The sequence below is a fragment of the Scophthalmus maximus genome, chromosome 9 (genome assembly GCF_022379125.1).
Source record: "Scophthalmus maximus strain ysfricsl-2021 chromosome 9, ASM2237912v1, whole genome shotgun sequence".
Taxonomy (NCBI): Eukaryota; Metazoa; Chordata; class Actinopteri; order Pleuronectiformes; family Scophthalmidae; genus Scophthalmus; species Scophthalmus maximus.
The window spans coordinates 6,715,226-6,742,751 of record NC_061523.1 but is presented as its reverse complement, the minus strand read 5'-3'; the positions used below and the strand labels follow the sequence as shown (position 1 = coordinate 6,742,751).

The following is a 27,526-nucleotide window of genomic DNA, read 5'->3' as shown; positions in this document are numbered from 1 at the left end:
CTTTTAATTTCTATGTTAATAAAACACAGAAAAGCACCTCATCAACAACTTAAGGAATTAACCCAAGCACCTCTGGATATAGACTAACCAGACACAAGATTAAAACCATCTGCCTAGTATTTATAATACAGATCCTTGTTGTGCCGCAAAAATGGCTCTGACCCTTTGAGGTATGGACTCCACAAGAGCTCTGAAGTTGTCCTGTGGTACCAGGCACCGAGATGTTCGCATCAGTTCCTTGAAGTAACGCGGGTCGACTCTTGTACTGAACCTCTGTGGATTGCACTTGTTTTTCAGCACATCCCATGAATGGGACATCCTGATTTTGCAAAGTGGCTGCTGTCTTTAGACCAACATTTTGTATAGGGTTAGGGTTGCTCTCTGTGATGTCATCACTAACGTTGATTGGCCGAGGCAGTTGTTGTCCCACGAACCTTGTTCAAAAAGAGCCCACAGGTCCGACTGAGATCTTGGAGGCCAAGTCAACACCTTAAACACTGTCATATTCCTAAAACGATTCCTGAACAAATTTGTGTTGCAAGGAAAATTATCCTGCTGAAAAGAGGCCACGGCCATCAGGGAATTTTGTTGCCATGAAGTGGTGTACTTGTAATATGTCAAGATAACATTTACATTAATAACAGGAGCCAAGGTTTCCAATCAGAACTTTGCACAGAGGGTCACACTGCCTCCGCCAATTTGTCTTCTTCCCACAGTCCATCCTGCAGCCTTCTCTTCTGCAAGTAAAATGCACACCCCCACTGCTCTGACGCAGTCGTCTAGCCATCACAATTTGGCTTCCCCATTTTTTTCCTGCTTCCAACACATCAACTTCAAGGACCGACTGTTCATCTGCTTCTGAATGTATCCCACCCGCAGACAGATGTCATTGTCACTAGATAATGTTTTTCACTTCACCTGTCCGAGGTTTTAACACTGTGGCTGATGTATTTCGTCTGACGTGAACACAGAAGTTGGTATTTACTTCCAACACCTTCAGTAGAACTTGATGGGGGAAAAAAATCTAGTGGTAGACAAGTCACTAAAGCTGTTGGCACCACAGGAGGTGCAGGGTGCCAGCAAAATTGCCTGAATTCTGTAGCAACAACTCAATTCAACTGCAAATGATTAATTAGCATGAATGATCTATAAATAACTTATCTATGCAAGATGAGGCCTCTGAAAAAGACGTAGCTGAGAAGGAAGCAATTATCACGATAACACTTTCCCCCCCAACCGCATTCATCGCTGCAAAATAAAGTTGTGCTCCAGAGCTTCTATTTGGTGTCTTTCGAGGTGACACTGCTCCTCACAGTTAAATTAATGCAAAGTTATGTACAATATGAGCATAATTTACTTACAAATTCCATTAAAAAGTTTAGAAAAACTTGATTCATAATTATTTGTCAGAAAACAAAACCAATTTTTCTGGTTCATGTATTTGTCGGGGAATAAACCACAGAATGGTATTTTTATTTGGTAAATGGTCAGAAGGCTTTTATAGACTTTTATAGGTCAGTATGTTGACAGGTTGCAGCTGTAATGTCATGTGTAAAAGATGTAGGTTGAGACCGCAGCCGAACAAAATCTCTTTGATTCAAAGACTGATCTTTTCTTTTCTGCTGCTTTTAGCAACGCCAGACCGCTTACCCTTTCTTTTGAAGGCCGGACTTATGAGCACCAGGGGCGTGTTGACTTCTGGCTCCGAGGAGCCTCCGTGGCTGCCGGTCTCCGACATGCCGTGGTCCCCACACAGCACCAGCAGGTAGGGCAGAGATCCCTCTGCCTCCTGAGAGAACAAACAGTGGTTAATGTCCTCCTACTGGATGTGCTGCTATGAGAGGACACACTTTAAGATGTTGGCACCAATACTTCTGTCTGCAACCAAAAAAAAACAAAAAACATCCAGTTTAGAGGAACAGAGCAATAGCATAAAATCATGGCATTTATCAGCAGCAAAATGGAAGGTATTAAATTATTACTTTTGAAAGGGAAGTAATGACAAACGCTTCCTGGCACAGTTTCAATCCATCTCCGGATTAATTCAACAACAAAAAAAATACAGTACTAACAGCAAACAAACAGAGGATGCCTGGTTTGTTGAGACTTTGATCGAGCTTGTATCTTCTCTAAGTGATTCCCTTTCATCAAGACTCATGAGAACCTTCCATTGACTATGAATCTGACAGGGATGCCTGGTGAGTCATGGCAGCGGGGGCTGATTTAAAAGCACAACTACAGATGTTATCAGAACAAAATTCAAAACTCTGAAAAGATTCCTCAGCTTCAGAGTTGTATAAAAAAGACCAGAGAATATATTTATAATTAAAGATTGAAAGTGGGTATCCCATCAAGCAGAGATTAGTAGACAACCTGAAAGACAGAAAAAGCAATGAACTCTGAGCAACTGAGACAAATTCAGATTTTGTGCTTGAAAGTTGAAAACTCTGATGAAATGTTCGTTTCACTGAGGATGACTTTTATTCAAACAGACGCACGGCAAAGGCCAATGTCAGCACAACTGTTTAGTTCGTAGCCGGAGCCGTACATATTTGCATTCTCTTTTGATCTGGTCAGAGCACAAGATAAAAACGCGATGAATGCTTTGAGCAAACACTGCAGGTCGGAGCCAAACTGTGCCATTGTGCTCAGCTGACCCATTATATGCGTGACGCACAGATGAAACAAAAGACAACAACCCTGTCCTAGATTCTACCACTTGAATGTATGTTATAAACGGCACTGGACACAAGGGACTGAAAACACCTCGAGAACGACTCCAAACACTACTGAGCCCCACGCTGAGCGAGCCTTTTTTATTTGCTTAGGAGAAGTCAGAGTGAACTCCTGTTTCTTCAGGATGAAAGCACCAAGCGGGCCTCATTTGGGAGACTTTTTTCATACTTCATAAACCAATACACAAGGTGCCACCAAGCTGAATCCGATGGTAGCTTGTGATCAAGTGCTCAAAGTAGTGGATAAGAAGTTAAAAATAATTAGCTATGTAATGACTATATCTAACTATTTCAATAGTTAGATATAGTCTAAGTTAGGTGTTAATCATGCAAAAGTCACTTTTTCAGTGTTTGTGTACGTAAATGTGTGTATCTCTGGAGCCTGCCAGCCCACAAACTGTGAAAAAAGATCACGCTGTAATTTTTTTGTGAGCTGGCTTAACCCTACAGCCTGGCTCTGAACCACTGGTTCAGATTTTTCTCCCACTCTGATAGTGTCAGTTGGCCTGTTTTGAGGTAACCCCGCCTGCAATCTGAGAATCTCCAGTTCTCTGGTGAAGGAGCGGGACATTTCCTACACATTTTGAAAGTGGTTGATCAATCACAACAGACTGGGCCAGCTGGCCAATCAGAGCAGACTTGGGTTTATCAGGAGGCGGGGCTAAAAGAAATCCAGGCATTTTAGACAGAGGGTGAAAAGAGGAGCTGCAGGAATGGACAGTATGAGAACACTGATGCCTTTTCCAACATTAGAGCATGTAGACCTTTTCAAGTCGTAACACAAATTAAAAGTATGAATCTGAATATGAGCATAACTGTCAGTTAAAACAGTTAGCTAGAAGTTATGGAACAGCTGAAGTAAACAGCCAAAAGTAAATAACAAACACCCTGCTTTTGCCAAGTGCTAGAAGATTGAATACATACTTTAACCTAAGCAAACCTCCTAAACACATAATTCAATTATAGAGAAAAATGAAATGCATGATAATCCATTCATCAGAACATGTTTGAAACATGTTTGATAGGTACATCCGACAAGTCATCTGATGGGGTTAGCTCCAACTAAAGAACCACTGCGGTGAATTGTACACGAAAAAGGACAAAATTCGGGTCATCAGACAGAGCAGAATATTAAAAGAAAGATTGATGTAGGAAAAAAATGGAACAGGGATACAAGAGTCTTAACATTTGCAACAGTGGATCTCCATTTCATTCATCCCCCGTACGAAATACCACGCTCAGATTACACACTCACTCTGCAGGTCGGGTTTAAGATGTTTTGCACTTCAAACACCGAGAGCAATGGCCTGACCTTCGAATTTGTAATATCCAAGGGGAATATTGAGGCCATGTCCTCTCCATTAACACAAAGGTCTGACAAAGGTCTTTATAACCCTGGGATTTCTGCTTTCCAATCATGTTTTAATGGAGAGTGGGCCGACGGAGCATTTCTCTGCCCCTAATATGAGCTGCTGAAATATGCTACTCACATCACATTACAGATAGAACTTTGAGGGCTGCCATTTGAATGCTACCCCGTTTTTCTCCTCTGAGGAAGGGACCATCATTTTTTTTTTTTTGTACTTGAGGATGCAGCAGCAGACAGCGCTCACCTTACATGTGCAGTCAAACACCCTGAAATGATGAGGTGCACCCCCCCCCCAAACATGCTAGGACCACGTGCTGATGTGAGAAAATGTAGTTGTTTTTTGCAGAAGCCTCTGAGGTATCCTGCGGGACCCCACTGGGCTGTGTCTATATTTAGGTCACACGGCTGTTGTAGAACAGCCACAGTTTTCACTAATGTGACTGAAGTGAGACTTTCAAACACATCTCATTCAAAGAACTCACTGGGAGCGCATATCAGGCGGCCTTTAGCCAACATATACAGATGTCGCCACAGGGCTGGAGAGACAGAATGTGACCAGACAGAATGAACAACTTTGGGGGAAGTGGTGAAATGTTGCATCAACATTTCCAGAAATACCGACCACTGTATCTTGAGGAAAACTTTTCGAGGATATGTGCAATTAGCTTCTGTTCCCTCTGCCATTTCGGCGATGCAAAAGGTCGAGGAAGAGGAGGGCGGGTTGTACACTTGTTTGGACATTGTAATTGACAATCTAAATACAAGCCACACAGCAGGATGACAGCGAGACGACGTCCATTAACTCTACACACGGCGCAGAGACAAAATGCATGCACAGCTGTCAGACCATACAGAGAAAAACACGGCCACAAGACCTGCACCCTGATCACAGACAACATTTGATAAGAGCAACGCCTAACGGTTTATTACATCCCCGTGGCAGCTGCGGGAGATAACATAATAACTGCTGGAAATAACACAAATTACCCATGTAATTAAATGACCATCCAAAAATGGATAAGGTTACAATTGTTCTGACAGTATCACATTAAATCATCGATCATTACTTAATATTTGCACATTCCCTCATCTGGTTGATGACACCGACTGCTTTTACACAACCCTCAAAACCCTTTAAAATGATGACGGTACAAATTATGAAAATTAAAGGTGGGATTAGAAAAGTGAGAGAGACAAATGTTGACAAGCGAGAATTAAATCGAAAAAGCAGCCGAGATGCAGAGAGCAAATAAGTCTAATTCAATTGATTTGAAAATTAGAAGCCAAGCCAGTATTCAAATCAGAGCAAATAACTGAATGTGTAATCTCAGAATTTTTAATGACATTAAATCCCTGATTCGGTTGAATTTTAAATTTTTTTTGAGAGACAGCAAATCAATGTATTTCCGTTCTGTAATTACCTTTCTATATAGTCTTTATATAGCAGTTTTCAGGAGTCCGTCATTACCTCATGACTTACACAACTAGGTTTCATGGGAAACAAGAACTGCCTACGTGTGTAATGTGAAATTAATGTATTTCGCTTCTTTCGATCTTGTCTCATTGAGCACAACTCTGAAAAATCGGTAGAGCTCCTTCTTAAAACATCAGCCAAGTTGTATTTTGTGGGATTAATGTCAGTCAATGTCAGATATAGCAGGTTGAGTGGATTGTCAACTGGATTAAGCATACTTTGGCTTCAAAACATGCTGAATATTACACCTACATTTGACACATTGAGGCCTTATTAAGTCGCTTCAGTTCTGCATCTAACAGTGTCAAAAATAGTTTAAAAACACATCACAATTTCTGAAAGGATGACTTCCTCAAAAGTCAGTTTTTGTCTGACCACTGCTCCGGAAAGATATACAGTTTATTAATCATAGGAGCAAGAAAAACAGCAAACGCTCACTACAGAGCAGCTAGGAGTTGACTGATAAAAACTCTAGGTAAATAAAAACGGAAACAACAGAACATTCAGGTGACGTTATTTTTTTTAAGTGACATCACGTGTAAATTGAAGATGACATTACCTTGGAGATGAGAGCGCCGTGAATCTTCTTCAGGACGTCGTCCATCTCCAGCAGTTTGGGCTGGATGAGTGAGCTGTGGGGTCCACTGATGTGACCAATGTGGTCCAGGCCCAGGTAGTGAAGGATCAAAATGTCCCAGTCGTCTCTCTTGAGGGTGCTGTCCAAATGACGGGTCACATTGTTGTCAACCTGGATGGAAAAACGAGATGAATTTTTTACCGAAACCCAGGATTTCAACGGATAATCCCGTTGAGGTCGATATTACTCAGGATCGTCCAAGAGAGCAAATTAAAAATTGAGCCGAAAGGAGCTTTGCACAGAGCTGTGATAGAGTAGTCTCATGATTGTCTGATTATAACCGAGCAAATATTTTCTGGCAGATATACAGTTCCTCCGTCCAACATTTCAGGTAAAGGGGCTTAAAAATCAGCACCAGCAATAGGCCAGTGTAAACAAGAGCAGACAGACAGTCCCATGGGGCATTTGTAGCTACAGCATGCAGAGCTAATTGATTAGCAGTCTGCTCTCAGTTCATTGCCTCCCTGGTTGATCAGCTGCTTTCACAGCAGTGACTGAGTCATTTCCAGACACACATGTAAAGCATATTACATGGACTATATTATCAACCAATTAATTAAAGTTGAAGTTGTTGTTGTATTTATTGAGTTGTGGTAGGGTTTAATATGGTTTAATATGATTTAATCTACAGCAGCAGCAATCTATGAAAACTTGAAGAACTTGTCATGAAATTCATTTTGTTTCTTGATTAATCAGCACACATATGGGAGTTTTATATACATAATATAATTTCTGAATCATTCCGTGTTAAGCAAACTTAGTCACAGTATGAACCACACGAGGCTGACGCGAATCAACTCATTCTTCAAAATAACACACCTCAACATGTTCAGTTCAAACTTCATCTTTATATAAACTAGTCGGCTTTATAGCCATCAGACGCTTCAACCCTTAATTGATTTTAGGGCTGCAACTAACGATAATTTTCATTATAAAATGGAATAAAATAAAATGGTGAACAATGTGGATTGTGTTTCCCAAAACCCCAAGATGATGTTTTGTTTTGTCCACACACCAAAGATATCACGTTTACTGTCATAGAAGTGCAAAGAAACCAGAAAAAAAAACATTTAGGAAGCTGAAATCAGAGAAGTTTGACTTCTTTTCCATAAAAACTACTTGAACCAATTAATCGATTATCAAAATAGTTCAGTAGTCGATTACTAATCAATTATTCGATTAACACGCATGCAGCTATCATTGTTATTAGCACAAAAACACATGGCCCGTATCCATCACACAGCTAAAACCACGGCTGACTCGTACGCACCTCGGTGTAGTCGGACACAAAGAATGAGGTTGTGCCGTCGTACTCCATGAAGTGTTTGGGGAAGAGGCGGACCCAGGTGTCATCTCCGTAGAAAACCATCCTCTTCCCCGCCGTTTTGGCCTGCCAGATGAGGTTGTCTTCCAGCAGCGCGGGAGAATTTAGGTTCATTACCACATCAATGAAGCCTGGGATGGTGCCAGTGGTGAGAGCCTGGGGAGAGATATGGTTTTGTCATTGTCCTTTGAACAACAAACTGTCTTCCGAAGGTGTTATACAACCTCACGGTTTCATCATATTAATCCAGCTAATTAAGATTCAAATATATATTGATAATCTTCAAAACAAAATAAATCAAATTAATTAATATCCATTTTATCTGATCGGTGACTACGTTGATCTAACATCCAACACCTGGCTTATTCCCACATCCCCGAACCGATCGTGCAGCCCTGAATTGAAACAGAAAGCTGGATCCGATCAGGTGGATAGATGATATTTATGAGGCATAATTTCTACTGATTTCATCATGGAATCTACAACGCTGGCCTCCATTTGACTGACAAGGAAAACAGCCCAGTTTGGAAGTCGGGAGAGAGTGTGGTGCGTCGCAGGTGGGGGGAGTACAAAGGCCTCGTCTTCGTGCACTGGAGGAGACGTGAGATTGCAGATGCTGGCAGAATGAGCTGCCCGGAGCGAAGCCCGAGATCGTCCAGGACGCTCGGAAGGCTGAGCTCAAATCAGAGTTGACCAGCCTTTATTGTGTGAGGGGCCCAGGTGTCAGGGGGACCTGCCGAGGGAGCCGGGCCGGCAAAATCAAAAGTCATCTTTTCAATCCCTTTTCGTAAAAGGGCATTTTATCCAGTTGATCGCTGATGTATTTGTCCTTATGTAAACCTGTTTGTCAGTTCACACTGGGGCATTTTGTTCATCTTATCAGGTTTTATATATTAGTGTGGGGGGGGGTTTGGTTGCAAACACTTTGTAGCAGTCTGTGCGTGGTTGTGTGAGCTCCACTTTAGCTGTTGTGTAGCAACTCGGTGTCCACTTCACAGACACAAGAGACAAATAGCAATAAACCCAGGATGTCACACCCCCACAGTGAAGGGTGGAAAGGCTTTAAGAACTGACAAGACATAAACCTCCTTTTATTTTTCTATCAGATTTTCAGTATCCCCAGGACCATGCTGTTTTTATCAATGTGAGTCATGATGTACAAGAACAAAATGATCTTGTGTCTTTATGTCTTCTATTTAAAAAGACAAACTTATAAACATATTCCACAGCCAGGTAACGTCAGCTGCCTTACAGTTTGGTGACTCGATTCACCGTCGGACACAAATGAAAATCTCCAGTCGGAAAACTCATGCTGAAACTTTGAGCCCCATCTTCTGATCTGTGCGTCTGAGCTCCATTATTTTCCACTTCCTCCCCTACGATTGTTTTGCTCCTGCCAGTGCAGATGCTTGTTTCAGGAAGAGACGGATGGGTTCCACTTCAAACGCAGTCTCCTCTGTCTCGCCTCTTCGGTCTGAGAGTGGCTCCAGCTCTATTAGCAGAAATTATACATTTGAAATGAAACAGCAAACACGGGTCGGTGACGTGTTGGAATAATTTGATTGCAATAATCATTTTGAGATTATTTTGGTGAAAATGTTTACAGTTTTTAAAAAAAAAAGGCTAATTCTTAAAAAATTCCTCCAGGCGTTTCTGCCCAAACAAATCGGTGACACATCGACCTAATCACTGGCCCGCATGTGTCTGCATTTGCAGCCGAAATGTCAAATACACTATCGGCGGGGTGTACAGACACTGTCTGGCACAGTGCTTAAAAAATTTGTAAAGGTGCCAAAACACAGACAGAGGGGGCTGAGAACTTCAAGTCCCCCGAGTCCAACGCTTGCTTCTGGCTGCCTATACAGAAAAAGAGGACTTTTTAACATTAACATGAAAATGCCCAATCTTCTCTGGCCTTATTAGCACATAATACCTTCGGAGGTGACGTACTGGACCAGTTATGCGGCCGATCGACTGTGACCATACTACCCTGGCTGATACACGCCTTTTCACAACCACAGTGCATTGCTGCTGCTGCTGCTGCTGCTGTTATGATTAACTGAATTCATTGTCCAAATCCAGCACCTCGGTAATGTCCAGCGACTGCTGTGCCATTGTGAGAGTGCGGCTCAACTGGCCACATGTGAATACAGGACCGGGGACCGGGGAGGGAAACTAACTTCTCTTCTCTTCCCGTCACGGTTCGAAAGAGCGACTAAATTGGAATCCTTAAATTTAGTGGGGAGACCCCCGGGGTGGTGGTTCTAGTGTTAAAAAACTGTTTGCTGTGTAGCTCTTAAGAAAAGGAAGAAGAAAAAAAAGAGTAATACAGAGACAAGAAACTAGATACTAAAGCCTAACTCTGTATGCGCATGGCGACTGTAACTTTATTAGATACACTGGAGGGAGTGTTGGGCTCTAATGTGTGTAATGGCCAATGCCACAGAGAGATTATGATTTAGGATAGTTGGCTGTGTCACAGCAGTTAATTGGGTGCAATGCAGTGATTGTGGGCAGTGGACGGCGATTGGTCTGCACCGCCACCTACTGGCGCATTTCCAAACCTACTGTAATGGCGTGATTGACAAAAGAATCTCAACACCGTTTGTTAATAAGGAACTATGGACAACAAGCCTTTTTACTGCGGTCGCGGTTACACTGACCCCGCTATAGTTACTGTGGATAAAGCAATGGGTTGCATTAATCATACGTTTGTTTCTGTGACGTACAGCCTGCAGTGTGACAGTGTGGCCGAAAACATGGCAGTGATGTCTCGTAGGATTTCACTACAGTAAGCAGTGATAATGTAGTTTATATCAGTCCCTGAATAAAATGAGTCTCAATTCTCTATCAAGAATCAATCACCAATTAGTCAGTATTTTTTTTTTTTGGGGAGGTTTGAGAACATATTTGAGGAATATAAAGCAGCACAGTCACTAAGGTGTTTTGCCTCATAACTGCCCATCCTACGAAAATGTGATTAACAGTCCGTCTGCAGGGTTTATTGAAGCAAATCAAACTCAAAAGTGTACACACAGCTGAGGAAGTGCCTCCTCTCTTCCTTGTACTTACAGTGTACGAACACTGCATCTCGCCGGACACAAACCCTCTTTCATGCTTGTGCTTCCAAATCTGAAAGATTTCTTTTAGAATTTACTCTCACACATTACACTCTTCACATCCTTCTCCCTTCCCTTCCCATCAACAAATCTTTTTGACGAGGTCCACATCCGTCAGAGTTGTTTTTCCAAGCTGCCTTCGAGCTATTTTTCTCCACCATCACTTCATCCTTCTTTAAACCCTCGGATTAGGGGGGAACATCTGTCTCCCTGCGCGTCCACCTCAATCCAGCTCAGCTGTCATCCAGCATCCCCTCCCCCCCGGACGGCCACTGGCCTGCTCGATTTCATGCGTAATGTCTCTCCTTCGACACAAGAGTTAATTCTCTTTAAGAAATTGTTTGTACGTCCATTTACACCAAGGTTAGGTGAGAGCCAAACATTTAATTCATTACAAAGACACTTAAACCCAACGACCATTAAAACTACAGAGGAACAAGACTCACTTTACAGCCAACCCCCCAAAAAGGCAACTTTGCATATGTTTTTATAAAAATAAAAAAAATTCCACCTTATTTAACTGATTAAAGGGGCAGCAAGCTACTTTGGAGAACGTTTGTGTCTCTCTTTGTTGCACTTGCATTGTTGTGTGGTGTGGTCCGCACCATTTTTTTGTTTTTGATTTACAGAGTCTGGGCTGAGCTTAAAACCCCGTTTTTTTCGGCGCACACACAAAACCGACAAAAACAGAATAGGGCTTTGTGGTCTGGTAACTTTTAACTGGCATTTGTCAGTGTTTACATTGTATATGCTAAACCACGCTCTCATTCATTCAAAAAGTAAATATATAGTAATTGATAATAACAATAATGTAAGCTGCTCCCCCAGGGCTTCAGACGAGGATTTCTGAGGTACAGCTCTTCCTCCACGGTTTCTCCTCCTTGTCTTCATCGCTCACGAGGCTGTCCACTCTCTTTGACACCGTGTCCACCACACTCGCTGACCTGGGGACTATTGAGTGTGCAGTGTGCACTCTCGCGGCTCCCAGTCTACCTGTCCGACCACATTGTGCGTCCTCAGCAGCGGGGTTCTCTCCAATCTTCTTCTATTTTTTACAACAGCTTGACACATTCACGTTCCTCCCCACCACTACTAAATCGTAAAAACCTCTGCCTTTTATGCTGCCCTCTGACACCGAGGCTTCACCGGACAGTTTTGGTTAAATTCCCTCCCACCAAGCTCAGCGCCGCCCAGAGCCCATGTGGACGAGACCGAGCTGCTCTTTTTTTTTTTTTTGCTGGAAAATAACTCGCTCTGCAAAAGTCTCTCCAACACCAATGAAATAACAAAAAGCTGACGCTTTCCCAGTCCGCCCACACACTCTGTGTGTTTCAGCGCAACCAACTGTCATGCGAGGCGCACATGACATGACAAGTAAGTCCCTCCTGGCTCTGCTCCCAAAATACTCTCATCGTCAGCATGACACATCATCCAAATGTGCCAATGCACCACGTTCCGCCCGCTCCAAATCCTGCCAGGCAACCCAACTTGCATACCTGAAAACACACACACACGTGTGTAATCTATAAGAAAACATTTCTCAGTATAACACAGTGCAACACTACAGCAAACGACAGCCTCCAAAGTGAAGACAAGGTCGAATCAGCACATTTCAAATAAGAACTGAACATTAGGATGAACTGCTGCAGTCATGTTCAGCTTCAGCAAGGTGAACTTAAATATACAGGACACTCAATGGATATTTTTCAAAACCATATATTTCGGAAGCACTTTGTTAGGAACACCATACCAGCACTGGGTCAGGGTCTGTCTGTGCCCTGGAAAAGCCTCACTGTCATGAACCGACTTTTAATTTGAGCCACGGAGCCATTTGTGCTGGAGGGCAGCAGCCATTAGAAGAGGGTAAACTGAGGCCGTAAACGTTAACGTCAGAAGTAGGGTTCGTCCTTCTCTTCCCCTCCTTGCCCCTCTCTGCTTCGGCAGGCTGGGACTGGCGGCGCCGCCCCCATCGGGCCCCGCACAGTGTCGGGCGCGGCTGCCGGTGGACCTTTGTAGTCTCCGCGCTGACCGCGCCGCAGGCTTTGCGCAGGGGATCCCGTTCGCGGGCGGACGAGTCCCGGTGCCTAGGGAACTCCCGAGATGCTCCAGAGCGACGTGGGCCTCGTCTCCCTCGACCCAGGGAGGCGAGCCACGGCATGGGCCATAACCCCACTTTGACTAAGACCTCAGATCAGACGAGACAACCCGCTGAATTTAATTCTATTTAACTACTAAATCGAGGGAGCAAAAGTAGTATCAGCTCCAAATATCGGCTCAAGAAAATCGGCAGTCCGTATCGGTCATCGGCTAAAGCTGATGGAAAAAGAATCGGTATTGGCGTTGGCCCCAAAAAAATCGGTATCGGTCGATCCCTAGTCAGAAGCTGTGGCCTTCAGACCATCACTGACGGGTGATGAGGAGCCCAAAGTGTGTGGAAACATCACTCACACCATCACACCAGCAGCCTGGACTGTTGTTGACACGAGGTGGGTTGGGTTCATCGATCTATGCCAGTGTCCCCCCCCCCCCCCCCCCCCACAAACCAGTAAACCTAGGGGAAACACTGTATGTTGTCGACAGTTTCCGACCCTAGCACGTGAAGCCTCAGCAGAAATCCAGATTAAACATAGAGATGACCTCAACACAACCTGAGCTCCGGAAAGCATTTGGAGACGGACTAACACATTGTTGGCTTTCGTCCGTTCATGGGATGTGTGGACCATACGGAAGATACAGAAGAACCCCGGCCCGAGTGACGGGTGACAGGCGTTATAATGGTTGTATCTAACACCTGGACGTCTGACACTGGTGAAACTCGAGAAGAGTGGTTCGGATCTGAGGGGCTGACACATTACAGGAGATTCATATGCAGCTTTTCGAGTGATTGAGGACGACACGTCACCTTGATCCTGGGCATGGTGACCGTCGGGGGCCTCGCCTTGGCCACGAAACTGTGCGACGAGCTCCTCTCCACCACATGCCTGGTGTAGGGCATGTACATGCGCCCGCTGGGTCCGAACACAAAGTCCTCCCGCAGGGCGTCCACCAGCATGACAACCACCCGTCGGAAGAGGGGCTGCGGGAGGCGGGAGGAGTTGGGCGAGCCCCCTGTGAGGTGGAGAGGGACGCGCTCGGTGAGCCTCGCGCGGATCATCTCACACACACGGTCAACAGTGCGACGGCCGTCCACTCACCTGACAGCGGCTCCGCCGGCAGGTCCGACAGCTGGCTCTTGGACGACACCGAGGACTTGACGGGCACGGGGAAGAACCCCCGCAGGAAGAGGGCAACGCCGACCACTTCGAGTATTAATATGAACGAGGCGAAAACCGACGCGCGGACTTTCATCTTGCTGGTCGGCACCACGGGCAAGTTAGTGATTTGACTCGCGAGCTAGCAGCAGGCTTAGCCAGAATGTGGAATATGGAAAGCCACTGGCATCACATTTCAGGTGGAGTTTCTATCAAACGTTATGTATATAAAAACAAAAAAGGCCACGTGTGTCGGCATTCAGTAATCTGCCTTTGTGTTATGTATGCTGGCCGTAATTGAGAATAAAAACACTGATACCAGTTAGCGCTGCTGCCATTCAAAGCTGCTTCCGCGTTGATCGCACGGAACTACGGGTACAATGTAGCGCCAAAAAAGACTAATGCGCGCCCCGCCCCCAACATCTTTTACTACAGGTGAAGATGTCATGTGTGCACAGATTAAAACAATAACATATATTTTTTCACATAAATAAAAACGGCGAAATCACAAATAAAATATGTGAAATAAAAATAAATGAATAATATTGAATTTAAAATAAATGTGCCAATGATTAAAAAAGTGAAATGAAAATAAAAATATATGTTATTTGAATAAAAGAATATCCGGTGCTCTGCTTTTAAATCCTGCTGCAGTTTCATCATCATCATCTTAGTGTTGCAAATATTATTGAGTTAGTTTTGACATTCAGTCTTATCAATATCAATCTTGAGATGTATGAAAAGTGTGTTATTCTGCAAGGTTTTATAAGAAATAAAGAGATCCAAACCTTTTGCTTCTTAAAAATATTATAGTTAATATTATATATTATATAAATGTTATACATACAACATCTGTAGCAGTGTCCCTGAACATATTACGTCTACGATGATCTATCAATAAACGCAGTATCAACAGTCCTTCACAGGATGACAAGATGATAGCAACCCAAAGTCTACATAACAATGGTCAAGCTATCTTTTTGTTCTTTTCTTAAGACCAAACTGAACATCAAGAGCAAGGGATGCAAAACTTTTCTCTTCAGCTAATTTTCAAATAACATTATTATATTAATGTGGTCATCTTTTGGATGTTGGATATGCACTTCTCTGGTTGCAGTGGTAAACTTGGCTTCACTTGTTGCCTAAATTGCTGGTGAGCAATTTGAGATGAAATATGTTGATATTTTTTACACTAGATGAAATTTTACATTGGTTGAAAGGAATATTAAGACACACACACACTTATTTTGCACACACACACACACACACACACACACACACACGCACGTGTGTTCTTTCTCCAGTAGTTGAATTCGGTTCACACTGCTGAAGTTCAACTTGTCCCCTTCCACTTCACTGCGGCTACAAATAATGAACCCTTAAATTTAAAATTGCTCTAATTTGCCAGGTTTAAAGGGCAACACACAGCAACAATGGGATATTTAAGTTGACTGTCTAGAGTTTTATACCATTTAAACCTGACATTTATGGGGCCTGAGGCTGATGGGGTCTGATTTGAAATTAGCTCTGTGGGTGGAATTCATTTGTGCTAAGCTCTGTGGTGTTTGAGGTGTTGCTGCCATCTACTGGTAAAACCTTGCAGAGGACACAAATGCAGTTTGCACAAACAGATTTTTGCATGTAAATTCTATTTTCTCCTTGTTTTTTTCAAAAGTCAGAGCCTGCAGCCGATGAGGAGCTACTGGGCATTAAAGGATAGACTCACAATTTTTCTAATCTGTCTTGAAACAATATGCACATGCCCATATGTATGCTGAAAGGGTTATTGGTTAATGTAATCCTTCTTCCTGTCCATACTGGCCTTGAAGAAATGAGATGATTTCAATGCATGAGATGGGGGATCAAATCCTCAGTCCTTGTTGTGTATGAAAAGGTTCATATGAGGATATAGACAAATGAAATGGTATCTTTCAAGAGTTTGTCTTGTCAATACGAAATTCCGACTATGTGTTGCTACTCCTCTGCTGTGCTCCACTAATCAAATACTGTCCATGGAAACACAGAGAGGGATGTTTGTTCTAAAAAACAACAACTTTGGAATTTTTATTTTCACCCATTTCATTTGTCCTGAACGTTTGGTGATTGTCACCTAAAAGTTAAACTTGAATTAGCAGGCCTTCTTGCATGATCTTCTACATTCTGAAAAGAATGCAATGTAAAATGAATGTAATGATCTTCATCACAGTGACATTTTAAATACAAAAGAAGGAAAGCTACATCACAATACAAAATATAATTTCATCAGTTGAATCTGGCCATTTTCAGAAAACTGTGAATTCCACCAAAGCCAAAAATGCTGCCTCCTTGCCCACACACGTGTAGTGTAGTTTATGATTGTGATGAAATATGTAGTTTAAATATACACCATGTTGCTGCAGACAGAACATAATCACTACTTTAATTGTAAAAAAAAATCATTTTTAGCTAAAATAAAATATTGTGCAGTTCTTTTTGTAGTTTTCTATGAAATGAGAGGGTAACTGAAAATGTGGCATATATAACGGTAGCACAACAGTGGTTATCTGGCCATCCTGCTGGATAGTACCTTGAGTCTTGATAATGTTCTGTCTCTATGCTGCTACGCTTGCTTCAGCCTGTTTACATCTCTGCCATCTTCTTATTGTACATCTTCATTAATCCCATACTTTGGCTGAGTGGATACTAAAGCACCGGGTTGCTGAACCTACTGGAGAATGGAGTTGTGGTTTTTAAATGAACACTGTGTGTACAGCAAATTCTGGTCTTTGTATTTTTGTTCTATTTTCTTCTGGACTAGTTTTTTCAGGCTCTGACCTGCCCAACAACTGGTCTGTTGACAATTCTTACGTATATGTGAATAAAACGTGCAGTGAGTGTTTAGTAGAAAATAACACGCTACACAATTCATCAAATGCAACTGCGTCTATCTCATTTGAATGATAAATCACCATTTTCTTCAACATAAAATGAAAGTCATCACCCTTCTGTAAAGCAACATCCTGTAAATCAGACATTACACACTGCATTAAATAAACAACTGTTTCACTGGATGATTGATGGACATTACCACCGTGAACAGAAGTGTTGATAAAACAATATAATAATAAAGGGATAAATGGAGGAATGATTTTTGATGCTTTGGAAAACAATTTGAACAACATAAAATTCATCTATTTTATGAATTATCTGTTATGTGTCAGTGAGAGGGGAAGTAATGCCAATGCAGTGGAGAGTTTGCAGCATAAATGAACATTTTATTAAGAGAATAATCTAGCAGTGCTTTCCAATCACATAGTAATATTATCATGACAAAATTATACACTAATGGTATCGCAGTCTATTTGTCTTTTCTCTTCAGAACATTAATGAAGGCGTCTTTGGGAACTTCCACATTGCCAATATGCCTCATCTTCTTCTTGCCCTCTGCCTGTCTCTTCAGCAGCTTCATCTTACGTGTTATGTCCCCTCCATACTACCAAGACAAGAACAAATAATTATTATTCAGAGTCTGCAATAAATCAGTGGATTCCAAAAACTTTTCAGAATTTGGTAAAACCTCGACTTACGCATTTAGCGAGCACATTCTTCCTGTACGCCTTTATGCTGAAAGAGGCGGAGACTGTCATTTCACATCTTTAAGTTTATCTCATTTCATACACAAAGACAATTCAAAGTGCTTCATATATATAAATAGTTCTTTGCACCACTCTAACAAAGCTCATTGCAGATGTTGTACTCACGTCTCTCTCGCAATGACCTTACTTCCAATGGCTGCCTGGACAGCTATCTCAAACATCTGCCTCGGTATGGAGTCTGCGAGTCGCTCACACATGGCTTTCCCTGCTGTGTAAGCACTGCCCCTATGACGAAAAAACACCTATCAGCCAACAAAATCTACTGCAACTACCACAACGCTGCAACAAAATTGTAGCTAAAAATGACATCTACAAATGCCATTACCCCTGAATGGCTTTGTTTAATTTAAATGGGATGGGAAGTTATTGCCTACCTTTTAAAATATAAAATTCTGACCCTGAATAACAGGAACCCCATCCACACGTCTGGGTAAAGTTTTTTTTTAAAGTCAGAATGCCAAGATGTACAGTTTCATTCTGCCAGGTTCACCTAACGGATGGAAATGGCTTCTCTGCCTGACGGCACATCCTTGCCTCACTCCGCTCCAGTCACGAACCATACATTTCAGTTGCTCCATAACGTGCTCCCTGTTAAAAGATATGCTGCTATGTGATTGGTGCGTCGCCCCTTAGAGAACAAGAGACCGAAGCCATGCCCGGCCGGGCTTCATGGTTCACAGTATAAATGGTCGGAGAGTGGCCATCATTGGTGAGGCGGAGCACCCTTGGATTACCGAGGCCCGCACCGGCTCCTGTACTGGCTTTGGTAGTGAGTACATTAAATACAGATCTGCTGTGCATCATCACTTCCTGCCTGTGGAGTTACTCTATTGTCCTTGTCACGAATGGAGTGAAGTCCTCATCTGGAGACTGTAGAGTCAGCGTAACGGATAATGTTAACACAGGCTGCCAAGACGCCATACTTTAATGTTGAATACATTTCATGATCCATAGGTTCAGGACAATAACTAATTAATACAGGACCATATAACCTTGCAATTATGTAAACTCGTAAAAATCGAAGAGATTTATTCGCTGTAACAGCAACGATAAAGAAGCAACGATAATGAAGCTGAAGGTGTGGCAGTCACCTGTGACCGAATAAGGAAGATGTTTTCAGGCAGCGACAGTTAAAAACAAAATTTGATTTTTTAAAAAATATTATCACTGTTACTTTACAGCGTCTGACTTCAGCCTTTTGTTGCAACTGACCTGTGTACAATCGTGGTGAGTTCTTCCACCGATCGCCCGTTCAGCAGAATGTCCATCTTTATCAAATCAGCAGCCTGGTAGCCTGCGTTCTCATAATCGAAGCTACAGTGTGGAAGATCAAATCAGAAACACGGTCTGCTGAATGCATGGAATACTTTCAGAGTAATCAGAGGCCGTGATCTTATCCTACAAGATACAAGAGGGGGAAAACTATGGGATAGGAGGGAAAATATTATTTCCTTTTTCTTTCTTAATAATTACATTTATCAAAAAGACCTTAATAACACAAAATGTTTATGACTGCTGACGACAGCACAGTACATATTCATATTGTACTCGGTTAGTTTTACCTTGCATATCCAGATGACATTGATTTGAGCAGATCGTAGAAATCCACGACGACTTCATTTAATGGGAAGATATACTTCATCATGACACGCTGGTCGTCTATGTACACCATGTTCTTCTGGATAGCTCTGCGATTCTTTTTACAACAGACACAATATGATACAATTTTTTGCTTTCACTGGTCTCGCATGTAATTACAACTAGGGAAGACAGGCGGCGTACACGTGTGTGTGTGTGTGTGTGTGTGTGTGTGTGTGTGTGTGTGTGTGGGAGATACTGCCTGTAGACGCTTCTGTAATGTGGAAAGGTTTCCAAGTACAGTATTTTTTTCTTTTTGCCCAAAGACCAATTTGGAGAGTGTAAAAGCCATGGCTGCACTCTAATATCTCCTGTCAAACTTCATTTTACAGTCGGCTTGAGAATCAGGCCAACTTGACTGTGAGTTTTTAGAGGCACTATTGCTCTCTGACTAAAAAAAAAAGGATCTACACTCTAAACAGAATGTTTACAAGGTATATCCATATGGATCGAGTATAAATAAATAAAAAAATTAACAACAAAGAACAAATTCAGGTAAAATAGTCTCAAGACACCATTACTTTTTTCCATTTCCCTCTTACCAAGCAGAGAGACATGATCTTGCCAGTGTAAGTGTCTGGAGCAAGAATGGTCCCGAGCACCATGGGCTCCAAATACTCGGACACAACCGATCTGTCCGGGAACTGAGCGGGGTTCACGATGGTGATCTCCTCACTGCCATGCTCCTGAAATGAGAATCAACTTAAACCTGCAAAAAAACATCCAAAAGCGTACGTGATATTATAGTTAAGTTCAGCTCAAACACTGTGCTTTCGGTATGAAACATTTACCCCCTGCAGGCTAGAAAGGAAGTCCTTCATATTTTTCAGAATATCTCCTATACAATCTAGCAAATGAATTGTTGTACATGTATCTCTACTACATAAAATAATAATCTAGAATCTGAACAACAAAATATGCATCATGCCTTCAAACTGGCTGTGATTTTGCCTTGGCAGCGATGCCAGACAGCCTCCATTTTTCACCAATTTCCAAGTGGCAACCTCTTTTTTTTTTTGCAGATTGTGACAGTGCCAGGCCAGGCCCCATTGTAAGGGCAGGAAGTGGCTCTTACCTTGATGAGTTTGGCCGAGGAGAGCACGGCCTTGTAGGGCACAGTGGGCGCCGTGACTATAACCGAAGCATTGTATTCCTGCTCCAGCCTCTGATTGAACACCTCCATATGGAGAAGACCCAGGAAGCCAAGTCTGCAAGGGCGATGGGAAGGTCCACAGGTTCACTTCAGTTTTATAATTGATATTGCTTTTTAATTATGGAGAGCCTCGTTGGAAAGAATCCAGGAGTGAGTGAGACGTGTTTTACAATAGCTCATGTCAAACGCTGTGGAAGTTTGTGCAGAGACCTCCCCTGAGTTCTGTACTTTTTGCACAAAATGCGGATACATTTTTCTGCAAGAGCAAATTACATGGAAACGTAATGACTTTGGGAGGCTCTTAACTTTAATGGCTGCACTGCTCAGTGATTTCACTGGTACTGTATATGTAGAAAAATCCCCACTCCTCAGGTTGTGGATTATAAAGACTTAAAAAAAAAAGAAGAAAAATTCTAATTCATAACATCCTCACCTCCAGCCTGCTCCCAGGGCCAGACTGCTGTCTCTCTGCACTGTGACACTCGAGTCATTCAGGGTCAGTCTCTCAATGGCACTGCGAAGGCCCGGATAGTCTGACTGGTCCATCGGATACATGCCTGAGGGACAGAAGAAGAAGAAGAAAAAAAAGGCAGAGAGCACATCATCAGCATAAAAGACTCTTTTCCTTTTGGAGAGCACTGGCTGCACTTTACTGTACTCGCTGGTGAGACACAACAAGCGCTGGAGGGGCCTTCACGTCCACAGATACTAGAGTTCTAATAGTTATGATCATCTAAATCCTGTTTGTTGTTGTTCGAAACGTGCTTTTAGCAGTTGCAGCTCCTGGTCTCATCTTGCAGAACAGAAAAGCAAGAAGCAGCTGTGGTTCTTACCGGCAAAGACCATGGGCTTAGCAGGTTTAAACCCAGGGAGAGCTTCTACTGGCTGCTCCTGGAGGTAGAGTGTGTCTCCAATCTGGGCCTCCTTCACATCTTTCATCCCTGCTATCATGTAGCCCACCTGGCCTGCAAACCTACACAACAACAAGAACACAATACAATGTTAGCAAACATCTCAGTAGACAGTCGGGACATTTGTTCACAGGATCATTATCTGCTATGTGGACCAGAGATTATTAAAAAAACAACCCCCACAGCTATTCAGTAGGCTGCCTCATTATGATTCCAAGCTATGTGTTGCATTACGTTATCTTATATGTGCATTGCAATAAATGCAATTTAAATTCATGGCCACATTTAACTGATAGTCTAGCACAGCAAAATCTGTCCCCTCTTTTTAGTCATAAGGATTTTAGAGCTATAATCATTTAAAAACTACAGTATCTTTGCACAACTAAATATGTGACAGCAGAAATAAAATAACTCCATTACATACACAAATACACATATACACAAACTATCAAAACTGATATTTTTTTTGTTGATTGACTAATTCTTTTTGCTTCATTTCTAATATTAGCTCCCTTGGATGAAATACCAAACAGAGAGAGATGTGGTGAAACAGAAGCAATGCCACCTACAGCTTCTGTGTTGGGTGCTCGTCTGGTCGGAGAAGCCCCAGCTCGTTGACCTCGTAGGTTTTGCCGAGATACGCTGAGGTGATCTTGTCCCCCTTTCTGACCTGACCTCCAACAACAGCGATGTTGGCCACCACGCCTCTGTAGTGGTCGAAGTTGGAGTCAAACACCAGGGCCTTGAATGGGTCATCGGTGCTTGCAACAGGCCTGAGAATAAAGATGGAAAGGGGAAACAGCTTCATTTTTTAAAATTCAAACATGTTTCATGTGAGAAATAAAACCACCTGAGCCTTCTTACGGTGGAATCCTGTTCACAACCTCTTGGAGGACCTTTTCAACGTTTGTTCCAAGTTTAGCTGAGATCTGAAAAAAGATTAGATAAAAAAAATTAGGACGCATTTAAAAAAAATATGCAGCTTCTGAAGAAAACAATAATTACACTTAGATCAGGTTCCAACTAACCCGAATGCATTCTTCACTTGGAATATCGAACACCTTTTCAATTTGTGACTCCACTCTGTCCGGATCAGCATTTTTCAAATCAATCTGAGGCATAAAATGTCAGAGAAGAAGTAGCCAACGCACAGAATTCCAGAGGCAAAGTAACATGTGAAGAAACCAAACAGTGGCTGGTCTGAATGTACCTTGTTGATGACAGGGATGATCGTCAGCTGAGCTTCAAAAGCCAGGTAGAAGTTAGCCACAGTCTGCGCTTGAATCCCCTGCATGCGACAATAAAACATTAACGAGTGCATCACATGGAGCAAGTACAGCCGCAGTGATTCGAAGATAACACCAGCTTCTGTACCTGATTGGCGTCGACAATCAACAGGACACCTTGGCACGCAGAAAGCGATCGAGACACTTCGTAGCTGAAGTCAACATGACCCTGGAGAGAGCGCAAGATGTAGTTGTGCGGCATGTAAAACAAATCAATTTGACAGAAGAAAAAAAAAAAATCGCAAGAACACCAAACATACACACATTTTCCAACTTCGCTAGATTCTTCTATTTGCACAAGTCACTTAATGTGTGATTTAACAGCAACGAATATGATGGACAAGGAGTTGAAATCAGGCAATATGCACTTAAAGGGGCAGTAAGCTATTTCAACGAAATTTTTGTAAAAATCTGCGAATATTTCCTCACGGTGCGCTGGCTGTCGGTTCTGTGTGCGCAAACAAAAAAAATCTGTTTGTTTGGCTCTGTAAATTGAAAACCCCCAAAAATATTGCGGGCCACACCTCACAACACCGTGTGTGTACAGTTTGTAAACATCACTCCCCCGACACCTCAAGAGACGTGCTAGCAGATGACGCCACGACTCAGGGGCTTTGGCCTGGTGGTACGGGTCTCACATACCCGAGGTTGCAGGTTTGGCGGCCCGCTCAGTGCAGTAAAATCACAACAACAACAAAGAGAGAGACAACCTTTCTCCTAAATCGATTACTGCCCATTAAATACATATCACACAGTAAATAAATGGTACATTTTCTTCCAAACTAGTGTTTTCAGGCCTAAATTCAGTTGTCGTCTTTAGACTATCTTCATGGTACATAAGGACATTTTTGTGATGCATTAAGTAGGTAAATATATCTGCCTAAGCAACTGCCTCGAGGTGCAGAGTTTGCCATGAGGCATTTTTTCCCACCCTCTCCTCACCAGCGTCCCACCCAGCCGGGGACCTACCGGTGTGTCGATGAGGTTCAGGAGGTACTGTTGACCCTGATGGCTGTAGAACAATGAGGCGGTCTGGGCCTTCACTGTGATCCCTCTCTCTCGCTCCACCTGAAGCTTGTCCAGCACCTGCTTGTTCTTCTCAGTCTTTGCTATGGCACCTGTTTGAAAGCGACGTCGTAATTATCTTGTCTCCTTAAACTACTATTCTGTGATTTAAACCACTTTAAGATGGTGAAAATTCTTTAGAGTTAAACTTGAGCTGTGTGTGGTGAGCAGACACACCAGTCATCTCCAACAGCCTGTCAGCCAGTGTGCTTTTCCCGTGGTCAATATGGGCAATGATGCAGAAGTTCCTGATCCTGTCCGCGGGGAACTTGGACAGGTCAATGTTCTCCTGGAGAACAAAAGGAGAGAAGTCACTCAACAACTGCTGGCTTGTTTTCAGTAACCAACCAATCTGTAGTAAGAATAGATCAAATAACGTAAGATAATCCTATTTTTTTTCCCCTTTCCCGGTGTAACGGCAGCCCAGAGACAACATGAGCACAGGTTTGACAAATAATGAAATATAATAGAATAAGAATGAGACCGAATTGAGTAAAATAAAACAGAACTATATAAAACAATTAGACACATTATATAAGAACAATTCCACAGATAATATATTGAATAATTCTATAACAATACATAACCATAATTATGTTCAGTAATTCAATGAATGAAGTGAAATAAAGTCATTTACTCTGTGGACTGCAGCAGCACTACTCAACCTCAATGACAACACACACACACACTCATTGTAAATGTAACTGACTCTACACACTTGTGGATTACTATGACCTGAATGCATGACAACCCACACACACACACACACACACACGCGCGCGCGCGCGCGCACACACACACACACGCACGCGCACACGCACACACTGTAAATGTAACTGACTCTACACCCTTGTGGATTACTACGACCTGGATGCATGGCGATCTCCACAGACATTATTATTATTAATAATCACGTATGCCAGTGATCCGTCTGGAACTGGCGGACCCTCCGGTCACCTTGTCCGTCTGCGTGCTGACGCTCCTGACGCCGCAGCAGAGGACGGGCAGCCTCCTCGGGCAGCGGCGTCTCCACCCTGTGCACCGCGTCGTGCTGCACTCCTGCACTCTCCTCCTGCACACCTTGAACCGACACACGCGGCTCAGCAGAGGCGACAGCGCGCACAGCGACATGTTGTCGATCGAGCCCGCCGTCTCACGGCATCGTGCGGAGGGTGAACAGCGCGAGGCTAGCGTTAGCCGACCGTGTCAGTGCGCTCCGTGTGTAGACTGCAGCCACGGCGGTGGCGCATTGGGGAACAACAAAAGGCAATTACAACGACGTATTAAACTAAATACACGAACATTTACACTTAATAGTCCCGTAATAACCCCGGTGCGTGAGCCTCTTAGGTGGCTGACATTTTGGGTGACAGTTCACCTGCAAGGGCTTGTGGGAAATGTAGTTTTTTTTTCTCTTTCTCCCCCCCCCCCCAGATCAAAGATGATGAAAAGAAACAAGATGAGACTCTACATTATGAGTTCCGTTTGTTCTTTGTTAAAGGGACAGTTCAGTGATTTTGAAGTGGGCTTGTGTGAGTTACTTATGCATAGTTAATATGTCACCTAGTGGAGATGGAGATCAGCGATGTCATTTAACGTCATTTAAAGTGGAAGTAGCGTAAGTCTGAGTCCCACTGTTGCAGAGGGGACCACCGCAAAACCTCTTTTCCGACACATTTTTAAATGCTTACCTAAAAAAATAATATAAGTTCAATTGTATCCTTGAAGAGGTATTTTTTCCCTGCTTCAGCTTTCCGCTAGACGGCCGTTTAAGTTTGCACTATTTTTCAAGCGCACTTCGGACGTGTATTTACTGGAAACTGATGAAAAAAAAGTCCTCCAGCATGAACAATTTAGATAAGCATTTAAAAATGTCGGGAAAAGGACATTTTGCTGTGATCCCCTCTGCAACAGTGGGACTGTGGGACATTAACTATGCATAAGTGACTCATACAACCCCACTTCAAAATCACTGAACTATCCCTTTAAAAGCAAGCCTAGCAAGGGAGAGCTATTAAAAACGTCACTTGTGACTGTTACACTGTTCATTTTTAATTGTGTCGTGACGTTTCCATTGTCCCTGTGTTATTTTCACCCTGCTTGGTTTTCTGATCATATTTTTCATGGTTCTGACAAGTTATGTGTTCGTTGCACACGCGCATATGTGGGGAATTTTGGTGAATTGTATTATGCCAAGTGTTGGGCAGTAACTAATTACTCGGTAATATATTACCGTAGTATAATTTTATAAAGTAACTAGTGGTGTAAGGGATTACAACTTTAGAAAGAGTAATTATACTACAGTTTCTGAATCAACTAACGCTGCATTAGTAATTACTATATGATGACGTGTACGCGCGGGCAGGTGACGTCGGATACAGCTACGAGCCAAAAGGCTAAACGAAGGATGGAGGATGACAGAGATCTGGAGAAGTTTGTTGCTGGGTATATCGTAGATAGGAGCTTTGAAAAGCTTCTGCTAATGACATACAATCATTGTTTCACTTCTGAACTTTAGGACCTTGCTTAATATGCCAGGGCAGAAATAACAGAAGAAGAAGCTGGACACAATATCAGCTTGGGTGTTGTGTTTTATGTTCTGTAAAACCATCAGATACTCCTTGCTGCTCTTATGACTGAATATGCAGAACCCGCAAAAGTAACATAGTAATATAACGAGTAACGTAGCTAATTACTTTTAAAATCAAGTAATAAGTGAGGTAATATAATTCGTTTTTGAAAGAGTAATAAGTAACTTATTACCCTTCCTGAGTAACTTGCCCAACACAGATTATGCCTTTGTCTGTCTAGTCTATTCGATGTTGTTGAGCCACTCAGTGACAAAGTTTAAATTGTGACCTGCCAGGGGACTGCAGATTAATTAGCACTAGGCTAACTGGTTCAATTCATCAAATGGTTGCATTTGTATTCAAAATTGTGCATGGTCCCTCTTAAGTAAAATATTGAATGAATTAATTAAATGAAATGTCACTCTGAGGTCTAAATATGGAATAATAACATACAGAAATTAATGTTTCGAAAGCCGTAATGGGGGGATTGTTATCTTGTCACACTTCTTTGGGAAAGCCTAGTCAGCCGGAAGTCCCGCCCACTCAGGCGATGTCTCAGATGGGGGATAAAAATGGATATCAGTTGCTATGACAACGAAGCTGCCTCTTGCACGAGAATAGATTCCTGCTTCTCTTCTTTGTGCACCCAGGGATAATAAGCCTCTATTAGCCCGAGTTTATGCCTTTTTTCTCTTCTGCACTGATGAATTCCTTTGGCTCGAAGAGATCAGCGTGTATTTCGTACAGATAGTACAAAAAAACCAAAAACAACCCTCTCCGATAATTTGACAACATTTCCATTTTCTCAGCAAGTCTTCCGTCAAATCCGAACAAATCCCTCAACCCGAAACAACCACGTCGTTTGTTTGCTCCAATGCAAATGACCCATAGGAATGTTTCATGAATTAGCCTCCCAACAGTGGCAGGAAATATGCTACGGATAAACTGGTAACACCATTTAATGATGTGACATTGCCGTGGTCAATTTGTGTTTGAGTTTAGGCACAAACAACTTGGTTAGGTTGAGGGAAAGGTCATGGTTTGGAAACACAAGGTGATTTAGCGATCACCCGTCAATCAATCCGCCTCCTGCCACTTGTCACTCTAAAATGGCGTCACCAGACACATCACATGGCTGCTACTGTACAGTAGATGTCACTTAACGGTGAAATGTAACTTCGGGTCGCAACAAGCCACTCGCACAAATGACCTGTGGGGTCTTTTTTGCTTTTGGGAGGACAGTCTCACTCTTCCCCGGTTGTCGCTGTCACAACATTTGTTCCACAGATTTATTTGGCACAGCAGCAAAAACACAAATGCAACTGATGACATTCACGAGGACTGTCCTCCATCGACACC

At 42.7% G+C, this 27,526-nt stretch overlaps 2 protein-coding genes across 7 annotated transcripts in view; both read right to left on the bottom strand.

The window, feature by feature from the left end:
- The window catches only part of pigg (phosphatidylinositol glycan anchor biosynthesis class G), a 57,760-nt gene extending 43,473 nt beyond the window's left edge, over positions 1–14,287 (bottom strand). For 2 of the 3 annotated variants that reach the window (XM_035649987.2, XM_035649986.2), the window contains exons 1-5: positions 13,853–14,287; positions 13,561–13,766; positions 7,486–7,695; positions 6,138–6,326; positions 1,651–1,789 (exon numbers count right to left, since the gene is read on the bottom strand). In XM_035649987.2, coding sequence (XP_035505880.1) covers positions 1,651–1,789; positions 6,138–6,326; positions 7,486–7,695; positions 13,561–13,766; positions 13,853–14,006 — 898 coding nt within the window. In that variant the 5' untranslated portion in view covers positions 14,007–14,287. The remainder of the gene's footprint in view (positions 1–1,650; positions 1,790–6,137; positions 6,327–7,485; positions 7,696–13,560; positions 13,767–13,852) is intronic. The other variant, XM_047334457.1, reaches the window with a different exon arrangement.
- A 2,855-nt stretch (positions 14,288–17,142) lies between these two features.
- On the bottom strand, positions 17,143–24,993 carry guf1 (GTP binding elongation factor GUF1). Of its 4 annotated transcripts, none has more exons than XM_035650478.2 (17): positions 24,555–24,992; positions 23,775–23,886; positions 23,502–23,650; positions 22,621–22,701; positions 22,457–22,534; positions 22,275–22,358; positions 22,111–22,175; positions 21,816–22,019; positions 21,169–21,308; positions 20,769–20,892; positions 20,258–20,390; positions 19,725–19,868; positions 19,107–19,240; positions 18,757–18,858; positions 17,650–17,769; positions 17,476–17,512; positions 17,143–17,381 (listed from the first exon to the last, which is right to left on the bottom strand). In XM_035650478.2, the coding sequence occupies exons 1-17, from the start codon at positions 24,726–24,728 to the stop codon at positions 17,247–17,249; spliced, it is 2,016 nt and encodes a 671-aa protein (XP_035506371.2). In that variant the 5' UTR covers positions 24,729–24,992; the 3' UTR covers positions 17,143–17,246. The 4 variants fall into 4 exon arrangements, 3 of the variants coding, with proteins under 3 accessions (XP_035506371.2, XP_035506373.2, XP_047190533.1); XM_035650480.2 differs by lacking the exon at positions 24,555–24,992 and adding an exon at positions 24,512–24,532; XM_047334577.1 differs by lacking the exon at positions 17,143–17,381 and adding an exon at positions 18,035–18,132 and having other exon boundaries at positions 17,475–17,512; positions 24,555–24,993.
- Positions 24,994–27,526: the final 2,533 nt, after the last annotated feature.